Source organism: Rosa chinensis, chromosome 7, assembly GCF_002994745.2.
Source record: "Rosa chinensis cultivar Old Blush chromosome 7, RchiOBHm-V2, whole genome shotgun sequence".
NCBI lineage: Eukaryota > Viridiplantae > Streptophyta > Magnoliopsida > Rosales > Rosaceae > Rosa > Rosa chinensis.
Window position 1 is genome coordinate 19,474,242 of NC_037094.1, and position 12,948 is coordinate 19,487,189.

The 12,948-nt window shown below is 37.5% G+C and overlaps 2 protein-coding genes, 1 non-coding gene and 1 pseudogene across 5 annotated transcripts; 2 read left to right on the plus strand and 2 right to left on the minus strand.

Moving 5' to 3' along the window:
- Positions 1–4,206: 4,206 nt before the first annotated feature.
- Positions 4,207–5,345, plus strand: LOC112177555 (annotated as a pseudogene).
- Positions 5,346–5,572: 227 nt separating this feature from the next.
- TRNAV-AAC lies at positions 5,573–5,646 on the minus strand. Its single transcript has one exon. It is a non-coding gene; the product is annotated as a tRNA-Val (tRNA).
- Positions 5,647–5,730: 84 nt separating this feature from the next.
- Positions 5,731–9,354, plus strand: LOC112178985 (chaperonin CPN60-like 2, mitochondrial). Of its 3 annotated transcripts, XM_024317267.2 has the most exons (7): positions 5,731–5,882; positions 5,981–6,154; positions 6,279–6,360; positions 6,982–7,049; positions 7,323–7,406; positions 8,467–8,547; positions 8,620–9,354. In XM_024317267.2, the coding sequence occupies exons 1-7, from the start codon at positions 5,835–5,837 to the stop codon at positions 9,040–9,042; spliced, it is 960 nt and encodes a 319-aa protein (XP_024173035.1). In that variant the 5' UTR covers positions 5,731–5,834; the 3' UTR covers positions 9,043–9,354. The 3 variants fall into 3 exon arrangements, with proteins under 3 accessions (XP_024173035.1, XP_024173036.1, XP_024173037.1); XM_024317268.2 differs by lacking the exon at positions 8,467–8,547; XM_024317269.2 differs by lacking the exon at positions 7,323–7,406.
- A 352-nt stretch (positions 9,355–9,706) lies between these two features.
- Positions 9,707–11,969, minus strand: LOC112178984 (loganic acid O-methyltransferase). The gene is made up of 3 exons (XM_024317266.2): positions 11,740–11,969; positions 10,617–11,276; positions 9,707–10,404 (listed from the first exon to the last, which is right to left on the minus strand). The coding sequence occupies exons 1-3, from the start codon at positions 11,839–11,841 to the stop codon at positions 10,069–10,071; spliced, it is 1,098 nt and encodes a 365-aa protein (XP_024173034.1). The 5' UTR covers positions 11,842–11,969; the 3' UTR covers positions 9,707–10,068.
- Positions 11,970–12,948: the final 979 nt, after the last annotated feature.

The following is a 12,948-nucleotide window of genomic DNA, read 5'->3' on the forward strand; positions in this document are numbered from 1 at the left end:
GTAACTTTCACATACGAATTCTGATTTTTACGTACCACATATGCACGTGCTCGTTTTAACGTCCTTTACAATTTTTATGAAGAACATTTTCTCAAATTTTGACCCAAACAAAAGTCAACTTTTAGGGTCACTAAAAATATCGAAACAAGTACAAAGTGAAAGTAGTTGTCGTTTACCGTCTAAATGACTAGTAAACAGGTAAATTGAGATACGGGATGTTACAGCCATTACCTCCACTGCTATAGAGTTAGGAATGTCAATGCTGCAAGCAAAAACACCAAGAACATAACATTTAAAGTTACAAAAAAAAAAGAAAAAGAACCAAAACCTCCAACACCCTTTCCTCCAATGCGACCTTCCAATTTGATATTTTTAGGGGCAGTTGTTCTTTTGTTTGTAATTTTCTTTCTTTATAAAAAAAAAATCCAACACTTTCCTCATATAAAATAAAATATAAAATTGGTGTCACCTCCTAGTGGCAGGGTGAAACTTGGTGCCACTGGATGTATTTTCCAGTGGCAACATGATGGGAAAGCTGTGAGAATGGATATTATGCTATGCTGTATTCGAGTTGCAGATCGAGTTATCTTTCCTTTGTGTCACCGCTGGGAAGCAAATAGAACCGTTTGGAGCGTGTTCTTTGCTAGTTGATGCGTATTTGAATACAATTGTATAGTAGAGACTCATGATATTATTTCAGGTTATACTCTAGGTGCCTATTGTAAGCAGGGGTTTAGGCTCAATGTCCCCTCCCCCTATCTGTATTCGACGGTTTCATTAATCAAGGCTTGAGAGTAGCCGCACCCGTCCTTTATTCAAAAAATTAAATTAAATTAAATTAAATTAAAAGAATATAAAGTCTGCCAATTTGGAAAATGAGAAAAATTCAGTTACCCTCCCCAAACTATGTTGCCAAGGCCAATGTGATACCCGAACTCTCAAAAGTATCAATGTGATACCCAAACACATATTTTGATATCAACGTGATACTTCCGTCCAAAATTTGTGACGATTCCGTTAAAAATGATCACGTGCCGTACATGTGACTAGATTTTAAGGGCAAAATCGTACTTGTACACCAATTTTGTTATATGTATATTAAAAAAAATGCTTTTCATCTTCAACTTAGACCAGACAAAAATCACTTGTAAAGTATTCACGGTGTTTTTTCTGATCGCCGCGACCCGAGAGACAAACCAGACTTGAGTGACGCCGTCCGGATACCGATCGACGACTCATGACCACCGATCTCTTCCTCTCGTTGTCACGGTCACGCCTGTGGTCTTCGATTGTCCATGCACCGGACGAGGAGGGAGAAAAGTCAGTGAGAAGGTCTGAGTCTTCCCGGCAAGTTTCTGCACTTTCCGGCCACCGTCTGGGCCGCCTTCGGCTAACAATCGAAGAGCTTTCTGGTTGTTGGCATCACACTCATCAGTTCATCACCCATATCCGTCTCGGCAGTGAGTTCTGGGAACTGAGTTGGGTTGATTCAGGTTGATTTCCGGTTTCGAAGGTATAATCTCGACCTAGAATCATGTTTTGTTCCTGTGTTGGTGATCGAAAGTTATCGAATTAAGCAACTGAAGAACGTACAGTCTTTCAAACTATTTGTTGCCCTTTTGTCCAAATCGGTGGTTTATCGTCTCTGAAATTGAACGATCAGGTGAGCAATATTTTCTCATTGATTTTGTCATTTGGAATTTGCGGTTTCTTTGGATTGTCATAGCAGGTAATTCTTGTAGTTCAACTTCGTACCTGTTTATCAAGTTTTGGTCTTTTGGTTGTGGATTGTGAATTGTGACCGACCTCTTGAATCCCTGGATCTGTTTTGGCAGTGTCTTGGATTCTATTAGTGCCGTGGCACTCTTTGTGGTGTTCTGCACCCACCATTTGGGATTATCATCTTCTTTATTTCTTTAGTTTCTTGCATAGTTTTTCTGGTATTTGATGCTTTAATTTCAGTATCTCAACTTTTTCGGTTGAAGGGATCAAATTGTGTTTCTGGGGTATTTCATTTCTTTGCCGTCAGGCTATATGTTCTCTGTTGTTATGTACGACTAGTTCATGAATTTCATTAGATTTTGTTAGGAGTGCTATAAGCTCTATTTATTTATTGAACTGACTTCGTCGTTGATTGGGGGGAATAAGATAATCCATGGCAAGAGGAGCTGGGGTAGTAGTAAAGTAGGCCTCCTGATGATGACTATGTCAAGTTTTCTGGGAAAGTTCCCAGATCATCAGAGAAGATGAAGAACAAGATGAAGAAGAAGGAAAAAGAAAAAGAAAAAAAATGAATTAACAAAAGAAAAGGGGTAAATTGGTCTTTTTCTTTGTTTTTGGTCTTTATGTGCTTGCCACGTCACTTTTTTAACGGAACCGTCACTAATTTTTGACAGAAGTATCACGTTGATATTGAAATATGTCTTTGGGTATCACATTGATACTTTTGAGAGTTCGGGTATTAAATTGGCCTTGGCAACATAGTTTAGGGAGGGTAGCTGAATTTTTCTCTTTGGAAAATGGAAGGAAACCTTGACTCTGTTCTGGAAATATCATAAAAATCCAAAAGGGAAAAAAAAAAAAAACAGTAGCGCCATAATGATTGGTGATCAAGAGAATCCACTTTCCAGCCATTGATAATTGATCCATTATGACCTATGGTGTTAGTCAATGCATGCATCTGCATATGATCATATTCTATCAAATTATAAATAGGAGTACTGAGTCCTGCATGCGAATCAATTACAAATCTAAAATTTTAAGCATCACTATGTCAAACTAATTAAACAATAAATCCAGAGCAGAACTCATCTACTTAGCTATAACCTATAAGTGAGATGGGATTCATGAGAATAGTTGCTTCTGATGAAGTACTGGGAACGTTTATCTCTATTATAGTGTACTGGCTGTACCCAGCCCTCATTGTATCTATGGAAAAATCATTTCCGAAATACAAAATTCAAAGCGTAGAGGAGCAAGATAAGAGAAACCACCTTGTTTCCAAAGGGACAGCCATCAAAGGCGTCGTCCTCCAACAAGTCCTGCAGCCTCTCATAATTGCCACACTCTTGTATATTCTAACAAACCGTGACGGTGATGCGACTGCTTCTGTGACTACTTATACTACAGGTTATTAATTCATTATATACATGTTAAATCAACCATGCATTAGGCCTCGTTTGGTTTACGGAATTGAGGGATTGGGAAAGAAAAGTTATTGGGTGTGGCTGTAGCCACCCTACCATTTTCTTTGTTCACTCTATTTGCTCATTACACCCTACATTTTAATTTCAATTATTATATTTACTTATCTAACCCATTTCTCTTTCTAGAAATATCCTTATATAACATATCCAAAATAAAGAATATTTTTTTAACGAAAATCTCTCATTTAATTGATACCAATAAACCAACTAAAATATATTAAAGTTTCCTAATAAAATCATAATATGATTTACTTCCATTTTTTTTTAAATTTTTTCTTTCAGTTTCAATGTTCATCTATTTTAATTAATGTTAAAAGATTAGTAAGCTAACAACTATGAGCAAAAGAGAATTTTTTTTTTTTTTTTGTGTGTTGTACAAAGGGTATTGCAAAGATAATGAAGTTAACACTAATCATTTTGTGAATTGAATCACGAATTACGATGAGGAGACAACAAAAAAATTATTAAAAAAATTAATAAATTCAAATTTGGGTGGAGAATATGAAGATTAATGTTATCCAATGAAATCTTTGCATTTAATTAATTGGTTATGTATTTAGTTTTCCTTTCAGATTAATTAGTGTACTTATTAGTCATTTTGCACTTGGGTAATATAGTCGTTTAATAATTCAAATGTGGGTAGCAATAGTCGCACCCAAAATTATTCATTTCCTATGTTTGGTGTGCACAAGGAAATGAACAACTTTTCTTTAAGAACGGATAATATGGGGGAAAGTGAATCATCTCATCCTCTAAATGATTCATTTTTCCTTCCACTTTTCCAGCATTAAATGTGCAATAATTACATAATCAAAATACATTTATATCCTTGTTGAAAATTATTTTTGACAATTTTGTTTTGAAAGTTTATGATTTGTGTAACTATATAAATTGAATTTTAGTATGATTTAGTTTCCTTTTCTGACACAAACCAAACACTAAAATGGAAAATATCATATTTTTTTCTGTTGTTTTGCATTTCTTAAAAAATTAATTTCCTTTCTACGAATCAAACAAGACTGTGCAACACTAGAATAGAAGTCCCTAGTAATTAAACTAGATTGCGGGTAGGGGGAGCAAAGTTCTGCAGTGCCGTACAGCTCAATTGAATTCTTATTGGGTATTGGGGTGAGTTTGGATATCTAATCTTCATTGAGGATGGAGATGGGAAATTTCCACAATCAATATTATTCTTAATTGTGGGTTTTATGAGCGACAGGTCAAAATGACGACGGTGATGATGGAATTGGGTCAATGATCATGATGCTGGCCACAACTATGGTCCAGTTTCTGATAGCCATGGTGGTGTTGGATACGTGGCAGTACTTTGTGCAGGTATATGCATGAGAACCAAGTTCCTCTACAAGCACATCCTCTAAAGCCTGGCCAGCATCACAGGCTTGTAGCTCCGTATGCATATGCAGCTAGCATTGTACAACCACCCGTTTGAGCGTATTCTCGTGGACACTATGGGCGGAGCCGTCAGCTTCTTGCTGTCGGGCATGTCTCCGCGGACTTCGATTTTCTTCTTCTCATTTGCAACCATCAAGGCATTGGACGACCACTCCGGTGTATGTAACTTTCCATGGCACCCGTTTCATGATCTGTTCAGAAACAACAGCTTGTATCATGATGTGCACCACCAGCTTTCGGGGACCAAGTTCAACTTCTCTCAGCCCTTCTTTGTGTTTTGGGATAGGATACTTGGTACCTACCACATGCCATCATCTGCTGAAGACGAGCTCAACAAGGAGGCCAAGAATAAATAAGAAGCTGCTTCTTATGTAATTTATTTTATGTTACTCTAGTAACCAAAAAAAGAAAATATAAAGGAATTCAGACAAAAAAGGTGGTGCTTGTCCAAAAAATCAAAAGACAAAGAGACTGGCCGGTGAGGTTTACATGGACGTTTTTTCTCTACTATTTACTACCCTTTTTTCTCTCTACAATGCTCCCTCCCTACGAGAAACCGTTTAACATTCTTGGGATGGAGAATTTCGAAGAGCATTTGCTGCATTTTGTATGTCAACTGTAATTTTACCAAGTCGCCGGGCCATGCGGAAGTACCTTTCACAATTAAGTACATTACACGAAACTAAAAGGAATAGGAATAGAGTGCAGCCGATCAACTATAGTTGATTTCTGAACATCATCAAATCGATGGATGTTGTTTTACTTTAGCTGGATGGATGTTTAATATAGAGAGATGGATGCTTGCTAATTGGATATCTGTTAGTTAACTCATGCAAAGCTGGTCACAAAATTAGGTAGGTTTGGAAAGTGCAAATGTTGTTAACTATCGGTTTCGGTGGAAGGAAAAAAAACAAGAAATTAACTTATTTAAGTTTGAAAAAAAAATTAAGAGTTGGCTTCGCCCGGGTTCGAACCGGAGACCTTCAGTGTGTTAGACTGACGTGATAACCAACTACACCACGAAACCTTGATGCTACTTTCTTCCGTAGTAGTTTTAAAGATGTAACAGAAAATCATAGTTTCGTTACAGGTAGGCCAGGCCGGTCAAAAGAAAAGCACATTTCTGAGCCCAAATCCACATTTACCAACCAACCCTAAACCCCCAAAATTCCCAGTCACTCTTTGACCCCCAAACTCTCTCTGCAACTTGCGGCCATGTATCGCATAGCTTCATCCTTCGCCTCTTCAACTCCTAAGAAGCTGGTAACGTCTCCAATCTCCTCTCTTTTCTTCCCTATCTCATTTCTTGTAAATTCTCAATTTGATGTGAACCTTATTTTTTCTCTTTCGGTGATTGCAAGGTCCATGGTAGGGTTTTATGCAATAGGAACTATGTGGCGCAAGATCTCACCTTCCAGATTGGGCCTCGCGCCGCCTTGTTTGAGGTTGCGGAGGCTGCCAAGTTTACCATGGCCGCTCTGCTGCAACGTGTCTCTCAGCTCGGGGACGCCTTCAGAGTTACGATGGGATCAAAGGTATTGGATTACTGCATTATGTGCATTCAGAGATTGTTTACTGGTATACACTCAACGAACAAAAATGCATTGATTTGTTTGAATGTTTTTCGTCTAATTTCGTGTCCGTTGTTGGTTGATTCAGGATGGTGTTACTGTTGCCAAGGGCATTAGTTATGAGGACAAGTACAAGAATGTGAGCAAGACGCTTACTGCTGGAGGAGATGGTACTTTCCTCTCAAAGCTTAATGTCTAGTGTGTATAATTTAATCTGAGATTAATGAATAAGGCTTTCTTCGGTGGCGGACTTTAGGTTACTTCATTAAGCACAGTAGAAGTGGAATGCTTATGTACATTATACAATCAAGTCTCTATGCCTGTGAATGTGAAGAAGAAAATGTCAGCTTCATCAAACTGTTTTTTTTACTTCAATTTGTATGTGTTCTGTTGCTCTTCATGCTCAAAGCATAATTGGCGCTGGCTTCATCATTTCTATTCACTTGCCAGTAGTTGCCGCGTGATTTGAAAATGAAAACTCGAAATTCTTAATAGGCACATTCTAATGTATTATCTTGGTTGAGTTCAATAAAATAAGGAAATCCTTTTTTCTTGATACAACCAAAGAAAAGCTGCATCAAACCCCCTTCAACGTCAATTTTTAGAGTTCCATTGCTTTTCTTGCTCAAATCATGAATTGGTGCTGGCTTCATCTTATCTTTTCAATTGCTATTGGAGTTGAAACTTGAAAGCCTTGATACAAGTTCTAATGTATTACCTTGGAAGAATAAATGTTGTTTCTTTTTGCAATTCGCATACGTCATGAACATATGTTAATTATCTGACTGCAGGTACAACTTTTGCAGCTGTCTTGACCCTGGCAACACTCACAGAAGGTTGCCAGTCCATAGGTGTTGGGGTAAGTTAGTTTTTCTAGTTGATCGAAACTCCGTCCGTAGCTCAGTGAAGGTTGCATTCTTTATCTAGTCTTTCCAACATGAGAGGAGTGTGACCTATTGAGACATGATGAGGGTACTATTGATATACCTGTTAAAGCCTAGAGGAATAGTTTTGTCTTTTTGGTGCTAGTCATTATTCATTGCTATGACTGGATTTTTATATGAACATAGGTTGCTCTGTTTGTCTAAATACTTCCTTTATCAGAGATTCACAGTTCATATATAATGAATAGGTTCCCTCTATTTTTGCAAATGGTCAACGAGAGATTGGAGAGTGCTTAGCAAGGGCATTGGAGAACGTTGAAAAGAAAGGGCATGTAAGTCTGTAGTCTATTTATGGTATTTTAACTAGGAACTACCGAACTAGATCTCTGTGTCCCTCTCTTTCTTTCTCTAATAAATCAATGTGATGATCAATGATATGATTAAGCATAAAATGAACTTGAGCGTGAGAAGAAAAGAGTAATTCTGGACCTTGTTTAGAAATGCAATGGTGCACAATAGATGAATACAGTAGAAGCGCTTGTATCATATTTGTCAATCATACTACTTATCATACATCTCAGAGACAATAAATTCATATTGAAACTTGTTAGATGTGTTCGTTTATGTAGCAAATATCTGTCAAAAGTGATTTATTAGATGTGTACGTTTATGTAGCAAATATCTGTCAAGCTTAACATATACAAAATGTTTCTGAACAACTCATCCCACTAGCTTAATTATTGTTCCGAAACTAGAGACTACAGAAATGAGCTTTAAGAAGAAGATTGGATGACAGTACATAAATATTAGGTGGCTAAGTGCCCAAGCATGCTTTCGTCCACATAATCAAACACATCTAAGTGCCCTAGTTTCCCTTGATACACCAAATCAGAAATTAAAACACATAAACTATGTTGTTAATGTCAAGCATATACAGACTTAAGCTTAAAACCAAATACACACCAGGTGATTTCCTCCACCATGTTAAGGACACGTAAATGTGGTTATGACAAAATGGGTGATGCAATGGTTGAGTAAGAGTGCAATCAAAGTGCGCACAGTGGGTTTGTGTAGAAATATGGAACGAAATAACAAAAATTATATATCTTAACTTTCACAGATATAAGTTTTCAAATTTTTACATATGTAGCTTAGCTAGCTGTTCCTTTAGGTCATGTATCTTTCACTGTCACCCATGTCCTTGAAGCCAGACACACCATAACACAATGCAGTTCCAACTATCTGAGTGTGGTCTGTGAGGTGTTTTATTTCTCTCCATTAGTATTCTATGTGCACAAACTTGGAAGGTGTTATAATTTCACATGTTTGTTTGATTAGTCTTGAACATTTTCTTGTCAACATGCACTGTTGTAACTAGTGGATTATCCTCAGGTTTCTTCCCTCAAAGATTCTGGTATTGGGGAAAATAGGAGTGGCATTTTAGATTATCTAGCCATCCTCAGGGGGCGAGAGGTAATTCAGTTTTATAAACCTTGTATTTAATACTTATCGACTTGTATATAATTTCATGTATTTGTTGTATAGGTTATAAGTGAAGATAACAGTTTCATTATCGACAGACTGCTCATGTCACCCACATTAAATCAATTGATTCGTCATAATAGAACTGAGAAAAGTCGCACAAACCGTAATCGAGCTTTGGATAAATGCCCCCAAAAGCAAGGAGTATGCCTACGGGTTTTTACGAGAACACCAAAGAAGCCAAATTCAGCTCTGCGTAAGGTAGCCAAAGTAAGGCTAAGCAATCGAAATGATGTATTTTCTTACATTCCCGGTGAAGGTCATAATTTGCAGGAACATTCTATGGTCTTAATAAGAGGGGGCAGAGTGAAAGATTTGCCAGGTGTGAAATTCCACTGTATCAGAGGAGTTAAGGATTTGCTGGGACTTCCAAATCGAAGAAGAGGCCGATCAAAATATGGTGCAGAGAAGCCCAAGAGCGCCTGAAAACAGCCTCTCCTTTTGCCTTTCGTATTTGGCTGCATTGCTGAAGTGACTGAATACTCTAAGAGAGCTGGTGAAATTTTGAAAACAAAAATGTTGCAGACATAGTAATAAAAATGTAGTGTTCTTGTTTGAAAGTTTAGAACAGTGGATATAGTATTCTTGTTAACAGTGGAATTTGGATTCTTTGGATAGTATGAGGTTCAAAAGATATAAATTTTGTGTAGGAATTCTTCTTTGTATGACTAATGTGTAGTTGCATTGATTTGTGTTACACTGTTGAAATCCAGTTGATATTCACAGCAGTTCAGTTTTTTTTTTGGTGGAGTTGTTCAACTATCCTCTTTACATTGTTTCAGACTAAGTTGCACTGTTGAAATCCAGTTGATAATCTAAGTTGAATCCTCGTCCCAGTGGATAATCACATTCATACCTAACCATTGATGAAAACCTAGACCCTTAAGAATGGTTTAACCTTCCAGTAGGGCAATGTGGGACAAAGGGAGGCAGAATCATTCGAGACGAAAATCAAACAGCAAATGCTTGAGCTTCATATTGGGCCATCCATGTTTAGGCTGTTCAATCCCAAACTATACTTGCAGTATAGCAGACTCAAGGGCGTCTCAAACTCTCCTTGAAATCACAATCTCGAGAGATCACCCATGTAAACAAGAAAAACCATAAACATTTTTATTTATTTTTCAGAACAATAGGACCAAGAACACCTATTGACAATATAGGACATCTTGAGCATAGAGGTCTGATACAGACAACCTGGGTGTTGCAATGACGACTAGTGGAGTCATTTTCTTGGTCACAAGCCAAATTTGTCAGAAAGGTCAAACTTTGTGTCCTTGGGCTACCTCCACTCGAATGAATACAAGAATGCAGCCAACACATGGATTAACATCCTCTCCGCTAAGGGAAGCCCAGCGGATACTCCCAGAACCAAATGAAATATATTAATAGCAAATTACCGTAAGATACATTATTTGAAGCTTTCACAAGTACGAAAATGACATAGTCGTCTCAATCTGCCTTGCGTTTAAGCACAACAAGAAATGTAACTGTCTCAACCGCAGTGGCATGCTCTTCACATTTTGTGAGATACAAGTCGAAGAGCTCATCTAATATTTCTTCCCCAAAGTGCTCCTTGACTATCCCTTCCGTGCCAGCTCTCATATGAGCGGCAAGTAGTTGCGGCACTGCCATATTAGGCCTATCTGCCAAGACTACAAGAGGTAACTGTGTTATTGTCTCTATGCTAAAACATCCATTTCGTTCTACAACAGCTTTCAGTTCTTGGGGAGACATTGTATACGTAGGTATGTTAAACGAATCTACTTTCTCTTCACTAACAACTCCCTGCATAAAGGAAAAACCACGATGTACACAAATTTTAGAATTAGTTAACAAAATTTATATGGACAGAAGATATACGGTTGATTTTACATGGCTGTATGCATCTTATTTGGGTCTTTAACTCTTTATAAAAAAGAATGGAATTGTTTTACATCCAAACATGAAAAGAAATATATTTCCCTATATACATACACAGACACACACAGGATGCTTACCTTTTCAACCAAGTCCATGAGGCAAGATCCCAAAAGTTGCAAGGTCACCTTTGTGAAAGGATAAGAATGAGTGGTGCCGTCAGGGCGGCCTGGAATGTTGAGTACCATGAGTCCTCCGTAAACAACCTCTTGTGCCCGGGAATGGAGAAAGCGCTCCATGTCTACCGCATATTGAGTTTCATGAGCCCTTATCACTTCATCTGTGGCATTTGAGTAATGGATTCGTCCTTTGTTATAAGCAAGACTGTTTTTGTCCAACACCTCCGCTGGTACTTTAGAAAGCCAGTGAAGGGCAGTAGAAGAGTGAACCAAGTGAAGGGAAGCCTCAGGAAATCTGCGATCGTAGAAAGAACCCGGTACACCGGCAGCGTAGTATTGCCTGTTCTGAGGGAGGGATTTGAAGAGCAGGTTGAAGTCATTTGAGGTATGATCATTGAAGAAGACTTGAAATTCAGGGATTTGAACATTCAAACCAAGCTGGCTATGATACTTGAGTACCACGGCTTCAATTATGTTTTCAACTGCAGAAAATGTATTCGGCCCAACAGAGCAACCCAGATCTGCAATGTGAAAGGAGCTGGGAGATGACAAGATTTCTAGGTCAAGCTTTTCTGCAATCACCTTGTTCAAAAGCTGTTTCGCATTATCCACAGCACCTTTCTGATGCAAAACGAGATCGATCCATCAATCAAAACAACTATCTTATTTTTATGTCTAACTCTAGCTAATACTAAGTGAACCACATGTTCATCTTCCACTTAGAAACCACCCTATATGACAATTAATGTGGCATAAAAACCATTAAATCAGAAACTTTCATATAATAGGTGGTACACTTGGCATATGTCTTATTTTTCAAAGTTTGTACAATATGTACGTTAAGATTTTTTAACTATCTGGTATTTTGGCAAGTTTTTACAATTAAAAAGAAACCGTGGTGTTCACCTGATCAGTTGCTTATCAAAGAATTTATGCTCAACAACCCTTAGATTTACATTCAATGGTGGAAAACAAAACACCTCAACTTAATAATAATTCTCTTTGTCCTTGGATTTACATCCAAGGGTGGTTGAGCATTATTTGGTCAATAAATGACCAGGTGAACATTTTCGACAAAGAAAACCTGGAAAGTGGAATTTTTGGCATAGCTGTTGGCGCCATCTCCACCTTTCATTGGATGTGCTTCTGAGACTGGTTCACTGGTGATGGTTTCTTCTGCTGCCATCTTTGTAACTCTGTGTGTTGGTGGCCACTGATAATGGATCTAATAGGGCGGCATATATAACTACAAAGTTTGAGCTTCATCAAGAGCGAACATATGCTCAGTTTCATAAATGAAAGATGCTTTTACTCCCCCCTTGTAAGTTAGCTATCCATATTTTAGGTCCTCGATCATTAAGCATCAATTTTACAAATAATTATTCAAATGGTAGTGGAGTCATACCAAACGCATACATATGCCGGCGATATAAGATTTGGATTACTTCGACAACTACAATCATACACCAGTTGTTAATATTTTAGTAGCAAAAATTGGTGTATTGAATGACATTACTTATCTATGATACTACTGCCAAATAGGCCACCAGACACGCACGTATGAAAACTAAGAAATTATTTCTTAATATATGATTGATGTTGTTGAAAGAAAGAAAGAAGTATTATAAGCTAGGTCTTTTAAATCAATGATTCAATGTCGATGTCAGAGATACAAACATATTGAGGTACTCTGATAATGTATATAATTAAGAGTTAAAGACAATTTTTTATGAATATGTGGGTTTTCCTAGAGTGACAGCGGTAGTGGTTTTCCTAGACCATATTTGACCACACTTATACGGGTACTTTGGCTACTGGTGTATGATTGTTTTGTTAGAAACTCTCTTTAATATTGATTTAGGATAATTATGTAATTCAGTTTCTAATGGGTATTATCCATTAGAGAATGCCTCTTAGTTAGGCCGAATGTAGTTCGAACAAGACAATTAATCTGGACGCATGTTATACTCTGACATTGACCTAATATGGTAGTTGCATAGACATTCATTCAATTCTAACACTTGATAGGTATAGTTGAAACTTGAAAGTCTGAAATTGTTATGAGGATCCTTTTGAGAATTAAGTAAAATTTTTGGCATAGTAAATCCAATAACTTAATTAATGGATAACTTTGTATGAGATTCAAATTGCTCCCAAAGTAAACACCACAAATATCGAGCCTCCAACCATTGGGTGCCAAACTTGATTTTGGCCAATTATAAGACTTTGCATCTCCAACCATGCCTTTTTGGTGGATCTGGTCTTATAAATATAAGACTTGGGCTCATTTGTA